Raw genomic sequence first — 19,574 nt, forward strand, 5'->3', positions numbered from 1 at the left:
CAGGCCAGGCAGCAGAGTTGGGAGGAGGAGAGAGCATTTCGGCAAGACCATGTAGCCACACAGAGGAGGTGCATACACGAGCAACCATTGCCAGCCTAGAGGATAGGCACTCGAAGTTCTCATTCCGTAGCTCAGAAGCCTTTTGGGCGCGGTAGGGGGGGGGCACGATGTGCAGGTAGTTTTTTCAGGTGCACCAACCCCGCACCTCGGGAGAGCAGACACTCAGCCTTCGGGATTAGTATAGGACGACTTGTTCTAGCCCAGATGAAGTGATAGAGATTGCCACTAACTACTTCAGACGCCTTTTCCAATAGGGAACAGCCTCAGCTAGAGGACTGTGATGTAAATCCACTATTGTATTGTCATTGTCAAAATATATTTATTTCAACCTTGTGGCATCTAAGGATAATGCTTGGTAGTTATGGGAAAAGATATGAAAATTTTATGACAAGAAAAGTCGTGCTTCATAGATGTACTAGTTGAAACGGCTCATGTATCTTTGGATAAAGGAACAAACTTAGTATTGGATATTATTGACATTACAGGTTCTGTGAGACTAGGAAATGACTTAGTATTGGATATTATTATTCCTATCGCAACATGACAAGTTCTGTGAGACTAGGAAATGACTTAGTATTGGATATTATTGACATTAGTGATGTTGCTTCAAGCAACACTTTTGTTCTACATGATGTATGCCATGTTCAAGCTTTTGACCAAAAGTCTACTCTCTGCTGGACAATTGGATGATGCAGGATATCATGTATCTTTCGGTGATTCCGCACGGAAGGTTACCCATGAAAAATCTTGTCTTTGCTGGAGATACCAAGGCTAGTAGCCTCTATCCCTTGTTTGTATCTGGGTCTATTGACCATATTTTGGCTATGGTTGACATACCACATGTATCTTTATGGCATCATTGCCTTGGGAACATGTCCTTAAAATGAATGAAAACACTTTCTCATTTGAAGTATCTTTTATCCGTTGACCACAAATGTTTTGATTCATGTGATCATTGTCTTTATGGCAAGCAGACACATAGTTAGTCAAGCATTACATGCATGGGTGAGCCTCTGGCTCTTGTTCATTTTGATGTATGTGGTTCCATGCCCTATCAATCACTAGGTGGTGTGAAGTTTTTTGTGACTTTCATTAATGATTATTCGCATAAGTTCTAGCCATATCCCATCAAGTAGAAATCAGATGTATTGGCTACCTTTAAGCATTGGCTTGCTCTTGTTGAGAACCTGTTTAGGTATAGGTTGAAATGACTAAGGTTAGATGATGGGGGTGGAACGTCTCTAAAGCATTTGAGTAGTTTTGCAATATGAGGGGTATCAAGCGAGTTGACCACTCCTTACACCTTATCCCAGAATGGTGTTGCAAAGCACATGAACATGACGATTCAGGAGAGAGTCCATAGCTAACTTAGCTAGATAGGCTTACCACAGTAATTTTGGGCTAAAGTAATTACTACTACCGTGCACTTGATAAACAAATCCCCATGCATTGCCATTGGTTGCCATGCTATAGAGGAGTTATAGTTTAGAAAACCTTTGCCATATGCTCACTTGCATGTCTTTGGATGTGAGGCTTTTTATCATGTTCCGAAGGACAAACACAATAATTTTGGATCCTAAATCAATAAAATGCATCTTTCTTAGTTATGGGGATGCAAGTGAGATGGGCTATTGCCGATGGGATCCGCAAGGGCTAGGAAGGTAATCCGTAGCCATAACGTTATTTTTCATGAGGAGAAGATGCATAAATAGCCTAAGTAGGTAGTCGAGATACGTAGGATGATATTTCAAGAGCAGCCTTTTGTTACCGTACAAGGAGCTAAATAGCTAGCAAAATTGCAGTAGCTAATATCCTAGTGGCCCATGATCATGATGTTGGATAGGATGTACAAGCCCCATGGCCTGTTTTGAGGCACTTTATCAGAGAGAGATGTTAGTTTGATCTATTTGTGCTCTCCATGGACTATGCTATGGTGATAGATTTTGGCGAGCCTTTTACTTATGAGGCAACCATGCACAGAGGTGATAGTCACTCCTGGAAGAGGACCATGCAGTCACAGTACGACTCATTGCAGAAAAGCCATATATGGGATTTGATTTCTTTGTCCAATGGGAAACATGCATTGCCATGCAAGTAGATGTACTAGTTTAAGAGTACCCCTAGACTAGATTAGATGCTAAAAGTTTTAAGTAGAAACATGGTGTTCACTTTGATGAGGTCTTTTCTCTATTCGATCGATATTAGGTGGCTTTCTTACGTGGAAATTTGCATGATGAGATTTATATGCAGCAATCTAAGAAAAGGATAGGAAACACCTAGTGTGCTAAGTGTCACAGACATCCCGTGATCAAGTGTACAGATTAATTTTTGCTTGTGCCATATGAATCCACACCCCATGCAAACACACCCTTAATAGGACATCCTCGAGCCAACCATGCGAACCCACCCTTGCCATGTTATCGTAGAACCTTCTAGAAGGTATGCCATGTCATCATTTGTATCATCAATGATGTCATCATCGAGCATTTTAGAAGATCTTTAGCCACCCTCCAACACCTATAAAAGGAGGGGCTCACCATAGAGCTCTTCAGTCTTGCCAATGCTAGTCTCGGGAGCTCAAGGAGTCGAGACCTCCAAGTAACTTCAAGTTCTAGTTCTAGTTCTTGTCTAGTCATGGTATCTAGTCTAGTCTTGTCTTCCATTATACTTTTGTTGTCCTGTCACCTTGTAATCTTGTAGCACGAGATCTTGTCTAGTACTGTCTTGTATCTTGTTCATTTCCGTCAAGGGAGATCTCGTAATTTTGATATCTTGTATACATACCTACGGTCCCAGGTTGTGGGATTCTTTATATCCTATCGAGTCCTATTGTTTATAACTACAGTACCGGGTTGTGGAATTTTCCGCATTTTGTTATCATTGTACCTTGTGTCCTTACGTGGGATCATCTTGAAATTAGAATTCTTGTATCTAGTCTAGTCTCTGGAGCACAGTCTTGTTTCCATAATAGTTTGGCAAGACTACTTTCTAGCCCTATTGAGCACCTACTTTGTGGTCAAGATTTATTATGGTTTGCCCCAATCTTGGAAAAGAATATGTCAGTACTTCATAACTACGAGGCATTTCTTTGCGAGCTCACTTCCACATTCGGAAGTGTAGGCACTGTTCGAGTAGCAGAAACAAAACTTCGGAAGCTACAACAAGGTAAGCGCCTTGCCTCTACTTATGCATTTGAATTTAGGCAATTAATTTGTGACCTCAATTGGCATGAGGAGTATTTTATCAGCCAATTCAGATGGGGTCTTCGAGATGACATCAAGTACCTCATGCTCACTATGCCTGAGGCAAAAATACTTAACAATTATATCATGCAAGCCATCCAGTGTGATAAAAGATTGTTCGAGAGGAAGCAAAAAAAGTGAGAATAATTAAGGCCTCACCAATAGAACCTAGCCCCAATTAGAGATCAAATCAAGAAGAAACCAAGCTTGAACCGATGCAAATAGATAATACCAATAGAACCTAGCCCCAATTAGAGATCCAATCAAAGAAGAAACCAAGCCTGAACCGATGCAAATAGATAATACCAAATTCCAGCCCTTGACCCCACAAGAAAAGCAAAGATGAAGAGAGAATCATCTATGCCTATATTATGGAAACCCTAGACACATCACCCTAAATTGCCCATATAAGAGGGCAAGAACCCCAAGAGTTGCTACAACCATCCTCCGGTTGTAAATGAGACCGTACAACCAAACCTTGATATAAGAAAGGGTCTATTGATCCTAGCAACACCCATGGAAACTTTCCTTGTCATAGTCCAAATGATCCTACTGAGAAAGACCCTTTCCCTCCAAGCCCTGGTCGACTCCGAGGCCTTCGTATGTTTGATGGCTTTGTGAATAGATACCAAATTCTAGTACTCCAAAAGACCAATCTTGCACCAGCTGAAGTCATAGATGGAAGACCTCTAGTATCCAAATATATTACCAAGGAAACCCGGCCACTCATGGTAACTCTTGGCAATCCCAAATTTCGTGTATGCTTTAATGTCATATCTAGTTCCACAAATCCAATCATCCTTGGGATGCCTTGGCTAAAGAAGAACAACCCAAAAATTGGTTGGGTTAAGCAAAACATTACACATCGTGAAAATCAAGGAAAGCTAGTATATATCTAGGAGCCAAAGCCTTTATGCATACAACTATTGGAAGATAGAAAAATGATCTATGCTCCAGGCAGAGATGCTTTGTATCCCATAAGCACAGTGAGGAAAGAGGAACAACTCAAAGGCTATGTAAGCATGTACATAGCTCTCATTTCAATGCAATGCTATTATACTTTGTACTTCCAATCTGTGTCCTTGTCATGTTCTACTCAAGATTGTGTTTATGAGTCCAAACACTTAATCTTAGAACCTAATTCACTTGAGTAACAGTCATTGTGTCTTGTCTATGTCATCATGGTTCTAGTCTTTGCCTTTTCCGACCTCCATAACCAACCATGCTCAAGATCCATGTTTCTCAACATGGTATTAGAGCCATGGTGAGTATGGTTTATCTCTTCTCACTACTTTTCTAGCTCCCCACAATCTCAGTCCAGCTTAGCTCAATCAGAAGACTTCATCTCTCACCTCCATGTTCACCCTACCTTCTTGTTTGCCATATCCAGCCTGCACCCACCTCACTTGGGGCTCGTGGATCTCTCTATACAAACCATATTCATTGAGATTTCTTCTTAGGAAATCTCCTTTAGGTCAAGACGCTCCCTTCTGGCACATTAAACCTTGACATTACTTATCATCCAGCCTGGCATTGCGTGATTTTCAGGTCGATATTAAATCTACGCTCATTCTCAGTCATATAGCTCGTCTCGGTTTTGTAGGCTACGATTAATCCTGTGAGCATAGGGCTTTGATAGGGCACTATATGAGTTTCCTTCTCATCAAATATCTCGCCAAGTTATCATTTCGATGAGTTGTAGGCAATAAAAAACTAGTTGCCTATAAAACCCTAAAACATGGCAGCCATAGCCATTGACTTTCAAGCTCATAATACACTTCATTATCTCACTCCTCTCAGCTTACTCAAGTGTTTACCACTTTGATCTAGTGTTGCACTCAGTTTCTAGCACCTCAAATTAGTAAGGAGGGGAGAAATCATCCAACAACATTGTCAAGTTCTTCAAAGCATAGTATCTTTTGATACTCATTTTAGTGATTCTTGGCAATTGTATTTCTTGACACATCCAAGAACAGCTCATTTGTTGGTTTTACTTCAGTTCTTGCAATGAAAAACATAAAGAATTTTAATGTGGAATGCCCAATTATCCCTTGTAAGCCTCAATCTCATTGTAAAAGGATAGACACTGCCCAAGTATACTTGTAGTAAGACCTTCAAAATGTCTGAACTTGAGCAAATACCTAAACTCAATGGTGAAGGCTTTCATGCCTAGAAAGAAAAGATAATGTACCATCTCATGAGGAAAGACGTCTGGGATCTATTTGAGGATGATGCAAGAGATGCAGATGGCAAGAAGGAAGATGCTAAAGACGGGTTCATTGAAGAAGTCCAACCCAAGACTAAAAGAGTGAAAAAAGATGAACAAAGCTCTAGGCATCATTGCCTCGGGACTACGTGATGATGTATTGCACCATATCTCTGGCATCAAAGATGCAAAAAAGGCATGGGATGAGCTTGACAAGATCCTTGGAACTCAAGCTAAAAACTCAAAAATAGAATTACTCATGCAGTTCTATAAGCTAGATGTAAAGGATGGTTCTTCTATGACAATGCACATTAACAAGTTTAAGAGCCTAAAAACTCAACTTGCAACTTTAAAGAAGAACATAGATGAGGATGAAGCCATAGCAGTGCTACTAGCAAGTGTAAATCAAGAACCATATGAGAACCTTGTGCCTACCCTAAGTAATGTTCCTAATCTCTCACTCAAAGATATTGAGCATTCTCTACTTGATGGAGAAAGTAAACTTAAAAACATGCAAAAGAAATCATCTCAAAAGATAATCTCTTGTACACCAAGGGAACTTATGGAGCAAAAGGACATGGACGAGGATTCAACACCACCACCAAGGATTGGATTATATGTCATTACTATGGCAAGACTAGCCATACAGCCAATGAATGTTTTCATAAGAAAAGAGCATAGTAGGTGCAAAATGATCACCACCAGAATCAGTTCATGAATGAAAAAGATGCTTCCGCTATCACCATCAACTCCAACAGACTTTTTTGAAGAATTTTCTACTATATCTTTCCCTTAGTGGATCATGTGTTTTTCCATAGTGGACCTTTATTTCCCTTTGTGGATTTTCTTTGTAAAAAACCCTTACCAAAGATGTAAAGTTTCAAGCTGTAACTTAACTAGGCTGCCTATGAGCTAGTCTCCCGGGCCATGTCATCATGTAGGGGGGGGGGTGTGGAGGGAAAGACAACAAGTGTAGAAAATCCTCATTTGAGGGGGCATGTTGGAAGATAGACAAATGATGTATGCTCTAGGCAGAGATGTTATGTATCCCATAAGCACAATGAGGAGAGTGCAACAACTCTAAGGCTATATAAGCATGTATATGGCTCTCATTTCACTTCAATGCTATTGTAGTTTGTACTTCCAATATGTGTCCTTGTCATGTCCTACTCAAGATTGTGTTTATGAGTCTAAGCACTTAATCTTGGAACCAATTCAATTGAGTAATAGTCATTGGCTCTTGTCTATGTCATCATGGTCCTAGTCTTTGCATTCCGACCTCCAAGAAACTAACCTACATGATATATCAGATACCAACTCAAGAATCTACTAAGGATGAGTCAGTCAAGCTACCAAGCCAATATCAAGAATTCCAAGATGTCTTTGAAAAAAAGAATGTAGATCTCTTACCCGAACATAGACCATATGATTGTGCTACAGAACTCCATGGGGGGGGCTCAAGCAACTTTTAGACCCATCTATAGGCTATCCCCTAATGAACTAGCTAAACTATGCAATAACATTGATGAGAACTTAGCCAAGGGGCTCATTAGGCACTTGAAGTCTCCTATTGGAGTCCCACTTCTGTTCATCAAGAAGAAAGACGGGTCACTTTGAATGTATATGGATTATCGAGAACTCAATAAGATAACAATGAAAAATCGATACACTTTTCCATTGATACCAAAGCCCTTGGAAGACCTTGAAAAAGCCAAGATCTTTACAAAGATTGATCTATGAGGGACTTACAATTTTGTATGGATCAAAGAAGGAGATGAATGGAAGATAGCCTTCCACACAAGGTATGGTCACTTAGAGTATGTTGTTATGCCATTCGGTCTCACCAATGCTCCTCCAGTGTTTCAACATATGATTGATGATATCTTCCAAGAGCATCTAGATGATTCTTTAGTTATATACTTGGATGATATCTTGATATTTTCAAAAGATCCAAAGGAGCATGAGCACCATGTAAAATTAGTTTTGGAAAAGCTCAAAGAAAAATGACTATATGCAAAACTCGAGAATTGTTTCTTCCATCAGACAAAAGTGGAATTCTTGGGGTACAATGTCTCCCAAAGAGGGATCTTCATGGACACCAAGAAGATCGAGACCATTCTTGATTGTGACAAGACACCCACATTTGTCCGTGATGTCCAATGTTTCCTTGGATTTGCCGACTTCTACAGGATATTTATCAATGATTACTCAAAGATAGTCACACCACTCACCAGACTTATAGGAAACTCAAAGTTCTCATGAACCCAGAAGCCGAGAAGGCCTTCTAGCCCTTGAAGACCACTTTCACCATTGCTCCACCAGTCCTAGTCCACCCAGATCCTACCAAGCTCTTTTTCCACTCAAGAAAGTTCTCCCCTCTAGAGATAAACTATAAGATCCATGACAAAGAACTCCTTGCTATTGTAGATGCCTTTGATACTTGGCATCATCATCTAGAAGGTATAGCCCATAAAGTTATTGTCTATATAGATCACAAAAAATCTAGAATACTTTATGACAACCCCCATCCTCAATTGAAGACAATCCCGCTAGAGTAACTTCTTATCTAGGTTTGACTTTATCATTACCTATTGCCCAGGACGCCAACAATGCCAATCAAATGCTTTATTAAGAAGATCCTACTTGGCACGTGAGAAGAAAGAAGAAGCTTTTGATCAACAACGAGCAATACTACTCAAGCCAACCTCTAGCTAGCAACCATCTCTAGTTGTCACCAAGACGACCCTACCTTGATCCAATTAATACATGAAGCCCTGCCGCATGATGATTTGGCCAACAATGTCAAGAGAAAAAATCAAGAGGGAAAAGGAAATGAAGTTTGTGAGTTTTAGGAAACTAATGAATTGTTTCAAGAGGGAAAAGAAAATGAAGTTTGTGAGTTTCAGGAAACTAATGAATTGTTATACTATAAGGATCTACTTTACATCCCTCCAGGAAAGCCAAGACTCAAGGTACTCCAACAACGCCAAGACATCCCAGCACAACAAGACACTTTGGAGTTAATAAGACCTTAGAGCTTATTTCAAGATATTTTTTGTCGTCCCAAATGTGGAAAGAAGTTAAGGAATATATAAATCATGTGATACCTACAACAGCAGGGCCAAGGCACCTCGTCACAAACCACATGGCCTCCTAGAACCCTTGCCCATTCCAACACGACCTTGGTCTTCTCTGTCTATGGATTTCATAACAGATCTTTCCAAATCAAACAAATATGACTATTCTTGTTGTGGTAGATAGGTTAACAAAAATGACACATTTTATCCCTACCACTAAGACCATCCCACATGAACCTACCGCTAGAATTCCTCATATACATTTTCAGATTACATGGACTCCTAGACGAAATCATCAATGATCAGGGTCCCAATTCATGTCTAGTTTTTGGAAGAGCCTTTGCAACCTCCTTGGAGTCCAAGTTAAGTTATCCACAGCCACTTATCCATAGACTAATGGTCAAACAGAATGGGTAAATCAAGTCTTGAAACAATACCTTCGTTGCACCATCAACTACCATCAGAATGATTGGTTTGAGTTGTTGCCCTTTGTAGAGTTTGCTTATAATAATAATATGCATGCATCTACCAAGCAAACTCCTTTCTTTGCAAACTATGGCCAATATCCAAGGCTGGATATACATCTCTCTAATCAAGTAAAGAACCCCACCGCCTGAGATAAAGCTCAACACCTATAAGATATACACCAAGAACTCAAGCAACAAATTCAAAAGGCTCGGAATTAGCACAAGCACTATGCCGACCAGCATCGTCTCCAACATTCACCATACAAAGTCGGTGATAAAGTACCCAGGTATAACCTTGAGACAACAAGGCCTTCCACCAAGCTAGACCACCAGAGATTTGGGCCCGTCACTATCATAGCCCAGATCAATCTAGTTGCTTATCAACTCCAACTCCCTAGCACCATGAAGATCCATCCAATCTTCCATATTTCCTTGCTCGAGCGATACCATAGCTCACCATTGAGGGGGGATAGATCTAATCCCCCACCACCTATCCAAGTTGAAGATCATGAAGAATGTGAGGTCATGTCTTAGACTCGAGGATCTCTTAAGGTCGATTGGAATACTTTGTTCAATGGAATGGATATGGCACCAATGATCACACTTGGGAACCTGTAGAATATCTCCAAAGAGCACCTCTCAAAGTTAAAAGAATTTTACAAGTCCAACAAAACTTGGACCAAACCACCAAGCCGCTCCTCGTGGAACTCGTCGCTAGAGGAGGGGGTGATGTCAAAGATATGCCATTATCAAGTGTATAGATTAATTCTTGCTCATGCCATATGAATCCACACCCCATGCGAACGTACCCTTAACAGGACATCCTCGAGCCAACTTTGCAAATCCACCCTTGCCATGTCATCATAGAACCTTCTAAAAGATATGCCATGCCATCACCTGCATCATCAATGATGTCATCATGGAACATTCTCGAAGATTTTTAGCCGCCCTCCAACACTAATAAAAGGAGGGGCTCGTCATATAGCTCCTTAGTCTTGCCAATGCCAATCTTGGGAGCTCAAGGAGTCAAGACCTCCAAGCAATTAACTTCAAGTTCCAATTCTAGTTCTTGTCCGGTCATGGTATCTAGTCTTGTCTCGCCTTTCATTATACTCTTGTTGTCTTCTCACCTTATAATCTCATAGTGCAAGATCTTATCTAGAACTATCTTGTATCTTGTTTATTCCGTCGAGGGAGATCTTGTAATTCTAATATCTTGTACCCATACCTACGGTCCCGGGTTGTAGGATCCTTCATATGGTTTTGAGTCCTCTTGTCTATACCTACGATCCCGCGTTGTGGGATTTTCCATATCTTGTCAAGTTATCATTGTACCTTGTGTCCGTACGTGGGATCATCTTGAAATCAGAATTCTTGTAAATAACAAATCTTGCATCTAGTCTAGTCTCTCGAGCACAGTCTAGTACTCCCATAGCACTAAGTTGAGAAAGACACTTTATGGTCTTAAGTACGCACCTAGGGAATGTTATCGTAAGTTTGATGCATTTATGTCGTCGGTAGTCTTACTTCCGTAGTGATACGGATCCATGTCTCTATATGAAGAAGGCTCATGATGGTAGCCTTGTTATTTTGGTACTTTATGTAAGTGATATGTTGATTGCTCAGAGAGCTCATGGTGAGCTGGATGCTTTGAAAACTCGGCTCAAGAAAAGCTTTGAGATGAAGGACATGGGACAAGCCTCACATATTCTTGGGATGTGCATCACGTGCAATCACTCTAAGGGGTTCCTTTACTCCTGTAAACCTTATTATTTTGGTACTTTATGTGAGTGATATGTTGATTGCTTAGAGAGCTTATGGTAAGCTAGATGCTTTGAAAACTCACCTCAAGAAAAGTTTTGAGATGAAGGACATGGGACAAGCCTCACATATTCTTGGGATGTGCATCACACGCAATCTCTCTAAGGGGTTCCTTTACTTGTTACAAGAGTACACATATAAGGTCTTTGAGTGCTTCCATATGCAGGATGTTAAGCCTATTGGTTATCGTTTACCTTCCCATTTGAAGGTTAATCAGGTAAATTGTCCCTAGTTATGGCCAAGATTCATTATGTATTCTCGCAATGGGCAATTTGATATATGTCATGACCGCCACTTACCTTAACATACCATTTGCAATGGGAGTTGTGGCATGCTATATGGCTATACTTGGCTGGCGATATTGGGATGCCATGAAGGGTATGAGGAGGTACTTAAAAGGCATTGCAAAAATGAGCATCTACTATGGTAGCCAAGATATACAGTCGTGGATTACACTAACTCCAACTATGTAGGACATGCAAATAGTAAAAAGTCCATCTCTAGGTATATCTTCACTTTTGTTGAAGGTGTTGTTTCTTGGATGTCTAAGGTGCAGAAATGCACAATGTTATCTACTATTGAGGTAGAGTAAGTTATAGCTAGTGAGGCTTGCAAGGAGACCCTATGGTTAGGCCGTTTAGTGGCAAACCTTCACATTATTGTTACTCTTGCACTACATTCAAATTATATGAGTGCTATTCAGTTGGCCAAAATCCGATTTTCCATGCAAAGACAAAGCACATTGAGATGCGCTATCACTTCATCAAGGAGGTGGTACAGGACAAGTCTGTTGAGCTTGTCAAGATCTCGACTAATGAGAATTCTACAAATTTGCTTACTAAGAGTCTCTCAGCGGAACGTTTTGCCTTCTTTAGGAAGCTGATAGGCATAAAATGAGATGACATCTATTCCTCATCTTGTTATACTTTCTATACATTTGTACTTTCTAGTGAGACTTGCAAGGAGACCCTATGGTTAGGCCGTTTAGTGGCAAACCTTCACATTATTGTTACTCTTGCACTACATTCAAATAATATGAGTGCTATTCAGTTGGCCAAAATCCGATTTTCCATGCAAAGACAAAGCACATTGAGATGTGCTATCACTTCATCAAGGAGGTGGTACAGGACAAGTCTGTTGAGCTTGTCAAGATCTCGACTAATGAGAATTCTACAAATTTGCTCACTAAAAGTCTCTCAGCGGAATGTTTTGCCTTCTTTAGGAAGCTGATAGGCATAAAATGAGATGACATCTATTCCTCATCTTGTTATACTTTCTATACATTTGTACTTTCTCACCTTTTTTCTTGCTCCCTCCTTACCAAAGGTAAATTTGCTTTAAGTGGGAGATTGTTGGGATAAAGGCACATGTGCCTACATAGCCTTGTATTTACTTCACACACTATGGCCACACACCTATACACTGTAGGCGTCCGCTAGGACGCCTATCATTGTCACTTTATTTCAATAACTATTAAATAAGGGAAGGCTAGTCACACATTGTGACTATTGGAGTTCTCACATATAATGTCTCTCTCTCTTGCTCTCTTAACTCATCTGCCATAGCTCTTGCTTTGCACTTTCTTCTGCGTTGTGCTTTCACTCGGGCTCTACCTTTTAGACTATTCTCATCTGCCATAGCTCTTGCTTTGCACTTCCTTCCGCGTTGTGCTTTCACTCGGGCTCTACCTTTCAGACTATTCTCAATAGTCTTCCTAATTCTTATTAGAGTTGTGTCTAGTCTTTGGTGATAAGGGTAATCCCAATGCCTCTATCACTTCTACTAATAAAAAATTAGCAGGTGCTATACAAACAAAAAAAAACTAATAAGAATGAGATGAAAAATGAGCGTTAAGAGCTTCTGCAAGTATTGCAAGGCAAGAAATCATGGCATTAAGGACTATCCTGAACTAGTTTTGGAAGAGGCTAGTTATGGAAGAGGCTAAGAAGAAATAGGATAGGTGCACAATCAATTATGATTCTTTGCTACACAAGTCTTTCATGTCTATTGTGGATTAAATGTCTGGTATTTTTAGGCTCTCACATGGCTTCTCCTCATACTAGGGACCTTACAACAAGGATCTACTATAGGAAACCTTGATAAACTCCCAACTCTCCGCACCTTCGCGTAGTGTGTCTTAAGGGTTGCTAGAGACTTAACTACTCTATCTAACCTATAGGCTAGACCCACATAGGTCACCTATTTACCATCTAGTCACATAGACCTTTATCTAACATCAAATTCAAGACCCAACCAATGTCAAAGGCTCACACATGGCTTGTCCTTATCATGGGGGTCTTACAAACCATGGATCATTGGTGGCCTTTTATAAGCGTGGAATATTGAGCATATCTAACATAGCAACCATTTGTAGGGAACATTTGGAGATTTATTACATGGCCATAACAGTGATTATCAGCAGAAAATAGACTCTTTTGTAGCCATTGATTGGCACTTGTTTGAACAGGTTGGTGGATTTTTCAGCAGCAAGAAAATAAGCACAATATGCACAGCTAGTGCTACAGCTCAGGAGCTCCAAGACCCTAATGACAGACAGCAGTGGAGTGCATATGAGCAGCGGCTTTAGCTCGATTGTTGGCCTTGAAGAGCATTGAAAATAAGCAACAGGCTGTGAAATCCTGAAGGCAGGATAAGTTGTCTCAATTATAGACGCTGCATAGTGGACGGGTTGGTTCACTGAACTGGTTCAATCAAGACAGTAAACTGGTTCTAAAGCTAATTGGTCCCCTGTGAGCTCACAAAAGGGGTTCATATTCAGAGTTTGTGAGCGATTTTGACCTATGCAAGTGTCTATTCATATGCAACAAGTTTTTCTTGCCTTTAATCAATGTTTTGACATGCATCTCGCCATATAATGGATAGTGATTTGAATGCACAAGCAAGGAAGGTGGCAGCTTGTCACTCCTAGCCTTTTGCTGCACAGTTGCTTTGGAGTTCTCAAAATCATGTTTATTCACTTCTATCTCAAAATCTTGTGTGTTCTTTTCGGCCCACTGGGCACTTTTATAGTTTTAGGATGTCTTTCCACACACTCATCTTCTAGGCTGCATGGTCTTGAGCTGCTTAATTCTCATTGTTTGTGCATCCATTTCAGCAATTCCAACCCTGAACCCAACAAGCATCACCATGTTCTCCGTTATTTCTCTTTTGGGGGTGTTTTGGGTGGGCTGGGGGTTAAGAGCTGGGTCACACCTAGTGTCAGTGGGAGGGAGTGATACCCCACTCCCTTCACTAATGCTGGGTTGTGCGCGTAGTTTGTGGGGGCAGTAGGGTTACCCAAACCCCAGCCTCACCCCACTAAACCCAGAGAAATATGCTGTCCTAGTGCAACGTTAGTAGTACCAACAAATCCGAAATGGCTAAAATTTCCTCCATAGTAGGCTTCAGCCAATCGTGCGCAGCCTTTTGCCATTAAGCTTAAGACCTTCACCCTGGTGCAACTGCAGGGAAGTGGAGCGTGTTGCTACAGTCCTCTTACCCCTATTAGACCTGCCCCAACCCAGCCCTAAGAGAGCACCATAATTGAAATTTTGTACTGTGCATTTTCTTGTATTCCATTTTTAATTTAGGAGGATAAACACTAAACAGCATATATTGATATGAGCCCACTTAACACCAAACATTAATCTGAACCCACTTTTAAGACACCAAATGGGTATTTATAATCACAACTGTCATTGGTCAGATTTTGCAAACCCTGGTTAGGTGATACAGCCTGGCATGATACTGTTCATTTAAGTTGTACAATAAACAGCCAGCTTGGTCCATTATCAGCAGATATTAAAAACGTAAGAAATGCACTAACACAAGACAGCATGATCAGACTTATTACAAAATTTACTGTCCTCTCAGAAACTTATGAGACATCCCGTGAGGTACATCATTGGCACACATGAACAGACTATAACTGTTTCTGATCAGCTCACACAGATAGATAGTATTAGACAAGTCACTAAAGGTAATCAGGTGAATGCATGCAAACGATGCAAAGGACTAAGACAAGCCTGTGCCCAGTCCCAAATAACACATTGAAAACTTTGCAAGTTGTGAAAGATAATATTCTCGAATCAGGCAAACCAATTAACACAATTTTGAAAAGACATACAGGAGCAACAGAATGCAAATGGCTAGGCCTACTTGTACCAGCCCTAAACAACGTCGAAAAGGTTGAAGAGAGAAATTCATAGGACTCAGAATCTTACAATTAAGCATAAGAACACATAGCTGATAGTAGTGGCAGGAGAAATGGAGGTCAAGTAGCAAGAAACAGTGATTTAACACATACGATTCAGAAATGTTGGTAAGTCAAAACCTACCTTTCTGTCACAATCCACTAATTGCTGCTCGCTAAGCTTTAAGAGCTTTCCAGTGGCCAGATAATTTGCTCCTTCGAGTGCACCAACCGTTGTAAATGCCCAGCATGCACCACACAGCCCCTGGCAACATAAGTCTACCTCATAAACCCACGTTGATTTGCATTGACCTCCAGCTAGGCACACTTCATTGTATATGACGGTTCTGAGTAATATAATTAGCCACACTTCATTTTCTCAGGGAAAAAAAGAGCATCAGTCCCATACCAATAGTGAGAGTGACTAGTTTGAGCTGAATTTAGATTTCAGACTGTACATACAGAAGAAGAACAATCAAGTCCAGGAGGTTTGAGACCACGTTTATTTTGAAGCTGGTATGATGATCTATATGAAAGTGGCATAGGGCATTATAAAGATCAGTTTTCTGTAACAACTCCATATATTCAGCTCTATATCAGGTGCACACTATTCAAAACCTGCAATTAGTTTAATGTGTAACCATTTTAGCAAATGGGAACCCTTGGTGCTAGAACAACATTAAGTTGGTGAACTGGAAGTTCACTTTCAACTACACTATTCTGCAGAAGCACCTACGACATCTTTTACATGATGTTCAGGCTGGCTGTTAGTCTTGGACATCATTTTTTAATGATGAAATAACTTTTATGTTTTGGTGGGTTGCTGTCGCATCTGTTGAGAAGGCATTCCAGAAATATCTCATATTAAGGCTATGTAAGCAGTTTCAGGATATATTTGCATGGAATTACACTGACATGAAAGGCTTTGATTCCACGGTCTTCTAGCACAGAACTAATTTAAGGAAGGATGCCAAACCAATCATTCAAAAGCGAAAGCTAAATCATGTAGCAATAATTTCTTGTTTGTTGGTAGTGTCAAATTTACAAGATGGACAGCAAAAACCTGAATTCCTGGAAAGACAACCTGAGTTCTTGCAACAACATGGAAAGTTTTACAACATTTTAAAATGCATGAGATGCAGCACAAAGGACTACAAACTCAAAAACAACAATTACAGCAGCAACCTGAAGATCAGAGATCAGGAACCTGAAAATAGACCTCAAAGTCAAACAGATACAGGTTCTATCAGTTTGGATATATACTAAGCAATACTTTGCAAATGCCATGATGCACATTGAAGTTACGGAAGATTATGATGTAGATGCAAATGCAGTTCTGTATTGTTTTCTTTTGCAGGTTTTCTTGGATTATCTCGCATATTTCTTTGGTGATGCTTTTTCTTGTTTGAGATTTCAAGTTGTGTGGTACATTGCTTATGATGCAGATGCTGGAGTGTCATCGATATATTTCTTGATCGATTAAAGCAACAAATGCAATTGATCAAAATTATATTCAGGGTTACCTCCCAATGTTGTATGTTGCCAAAGTTCAACAGTCCTGATGAATGTGTCAGGGTGTCGGACTATCTAGATAGCATGGGAAGTTAGTGGCCTGCTTATCACTATGAGAGAGGAAACTAACACAATAAGCCGCTATAGGGTGAGAAGCTGGCCTGATGCTGATCAAAAAACTTAAAGAGATTCAAGGGAGCCCACTCCAAAATCAGCTTAGAACGACACAATTTGGATATGTTGCATGTTAGCAAATATGGTCATCTCGTTCTTGTAAGCCCTATACAATGGGGAACACTAAGGGCTTTGTCCACGTAAGGCCACAGTTCAGTGCACTGCCCTCTTTTGCTCCGACCACTTGTGTTTGGCTTCTTGTCAAGACTCACTTTGCTTGTATATGACGGCCTGTCAGTATGGAGACTTTATACTTTACATTTTACATGACGGCCTGTCACTATGGAGACTCGGCTTTAGACTTCATTCAGGCACCCTTCCAGCCTTCACCCTCAATGCCTTCAGAACACTACCAATACACAACATGGCTGCCACTGTATTCAGGCTTGTTCATTGTCTATGGGGTATTCTTATCGGCTTTTATCTATTCCTCTGTTCTCCACATTCATGGACAGGTCAGTAAATTTTGCTTTTTAGCCTGATCAAGCCGCTAGTTGATCAGCTTAAGAGCAGATCATGAGCTGCGCTTGTCTGAAGGAGCCAGAGCTGTGCACTTTCAGGCCAGAAGGAACAAATTTGCATTTATATCTATGGCATCACTGATGAAGCCTCTTTTGCCTCTTGCTCAGAGCCCCCCTCTTCTGCCTAAGAAGTAGCATCAACCATCTAGACGCCTCTTAAAGAGGAAGATAACTGGTTGGACATAATAAATAGACGACAATCATCCATGAAATGTAAAGGTCCATAATCATCAGTATGACTAATACAACATTGGTGAGATTAGGCAAGAAGAGTTCAGCAAGTTAGTAAGAAAGTCCCTGATAGGGCTGCTATCATAAGCAATGAGCATGCTATTATGGGGGCACAAGAGGGCTCCCAATTATATCCTGCAGGGAAAAACAAGGGAAAAGAGCCCCTGATATTTCCAAGTGGGAAAATGTCAAACTTCTTGTGAATGCTTGCCTGCAGTACCATGTACCCTTGTTAGGAAGAGAATAAGAGTTGCTGCATTTCACCTGCTAGATAAAACAATGCATTCACCTGCTACACGTTGATCTAGATCAAAATTAGTTCACATAATTGTTGGATCAGGTCCTCTAGCAAACAGTTTAAAGATATGCTCCTGTGTACTAGGCTGATCATGATATATGAACATTATGTCTGAAGGTATGGCATATACGATCTGCATGGAATGTCTTATATACTAGATAATAAAACATGATCAGCAACAACCTGATTCTTCACTTCTGTGACAGCTCCTCTGTCTCTCCAATCAAAACTCGTAGGCAACCCATCAACAGGGAGAAACGGAGCCGCTCTGCCACTCTCATTCGCAGAGGTTGTTGCGAATTGGAGAGGCTGAACGCCCAGGAACTGACTTTCAAACTCCTCTTCAGACAGGTCCGAGAACGGTGTGATCCCATGGACGGCAGTGGGGTCCATAGCCTGGTGATGGAAGGCTTTGATCAGATTCCTCTTGAAAATTTGGAATCTGTGGAGGTACTCATCGTGGCTCCTGTAGACCCTGCCATGCTTCTTGATGAAGCTCCGGAAGCGCTGCTCAGCACCGCAGAGCGACAGCGATGCAGACTCGTGGAGGAGAGGGTCTTGATGCTGCTGATCATCAGGAGGTAATTGTGAGACGACTTGAGCGATGTGGGGGTCACTTCGAGCCGACGAATGTGCGTCTTCGGCTTCGTGTGCTGCAGCAGCTCCATGTGATGATTTCTCCTTGTGCAGAGAAACGAAGGAGTAGGCAAATTGGAAATGAAGGAGAGGGATATTGAACAGAGGGAGGCTGATCAGAGCGAGCCAGAAGATCGATGTCTTGCGAGAATATGAACCCATCTTCTCTATGGTTTAGTGCGACAGAGAGCTTGGACGGGGGCCGGTGATGCGGGGGAATTGAAGCAGAGGGGCAATATATGATCTGGTTTCTGCGGCTTCTTCTTCTTCGTGGGTGATATTTGCCATAGTGTGGCAACCTTGCATGAAGCCACTTCAGCACTTGCCAAAACACGTAATTATCAGAAGCCGTAAATTGCTGATTGAAATTAATAATTTCTAGTATTATTAACCCAGGAGCACGGTCACATGAATAATACCCAGGAGCATGGTCACATGAGGTAGAGAGACACCAAGAAGAAGAAGAAGAAGAAGAAGAAGAAGCGCTTTTACATGGTAGGAACAATCCCAAGTTGCGTTTAAGGCATATCCCACATGGTTTTGAACTCTTGTGGGTTCTTTTTTTGAGGCTATGCCAGTTTGGGGTTCTCAAGAGGGAGCGTAGACCTATTCATATGCAATCAGTGTGGCCGAGTTGGCACCTCAACGCTTTTGTCATGCATTGCTTTCATGCTTGGGTAAGCACAATTATAGAAGATAATTGTATTTCATCCACAAAAACTATGACATCGCAGTGAGAGGAGATGTGACATCTAGATGAGACAAAAGAGAAAACAAATATTGCATGCCATGAGCTAGCATGTCTCACATGGAAGAGAGCATCCCCAAGGTCAACATGGACATTGATGTTGGGGCCACAACCACCACATTGCAACCCGAGACCTCCACAATGAAGTTGACCGAGCGAGGGTACAATCCCTCATAGGTGGCCCATGTTAAAAGGCCCTAGGATTGAGAGCGATCAAGCATGCCATTGACATGGCAAAGTGCATCCATGAGATGGATGTGATGTGCAACTTGCTAGGACCTTAGAACATTGTATATCAAGGTTGTGAGGATCAAGTACACCCTCTGATGAGCTTATTCATGAGATGGGTTATGTGGGAAGTCTTGGACAATGGGTGAAAGCTTGATCCA

The 19,574-nt window shown here is 41.1% G+C and overlaps 1 protein-coding gene across 2 annotated transcripts in view; it reads right to left on the reverse strand.

Moving 5' to 3' along the window:
• Nucleotides 1–18,717, reverse strand: part of LOC148035457 (putative cysteine protease RD19D) — a 33,861-nt gene extending 15,144 nt beyond the window's left edge. Inside the window, exons 1-2 of one of the 2 annotated variants that reach the window (XM_087677411.1) lie at nt 17,985–18,717; nt 15,211–15,330 (exon numbers count right to left, since the gene is read on the reverse strand). In XM_087677411.1, the coding sequence (XP_087533537.1) occupies nt 15,211–15,330; nt 17,985–18,599 (735 nt within the window). In that variant the 5' untranslated portion in view covers nt 18,600–18,717. The remainder of the gene's footprint in view (nt 1–15,210; nt 15,331–17,984) is intronic. The other variant, XM_087677412.1, reaches the window with a different exon arrangement.
• Nucleotides 18,718–19,574: the final 857 nt, after the last annotated feature.

This window comes from Lygodium microphyllum, chromosome 5, assembly GCF_053477565.2.
Source record: "Lygodium microphyllum isolate KBCC chromosome 5, Lygodium_microphyllum_v1.1.10, whole genome shotgun sequence".
In the NCBI taxonomy this organism is placed as follows: domain Eukaryota; kingdom Viridiplantae; phylum Streptophyta; class Polypodiopsida; order Schizaeales; family Lygodiaceae; genus Lygodium; species Lygodium microphyllum.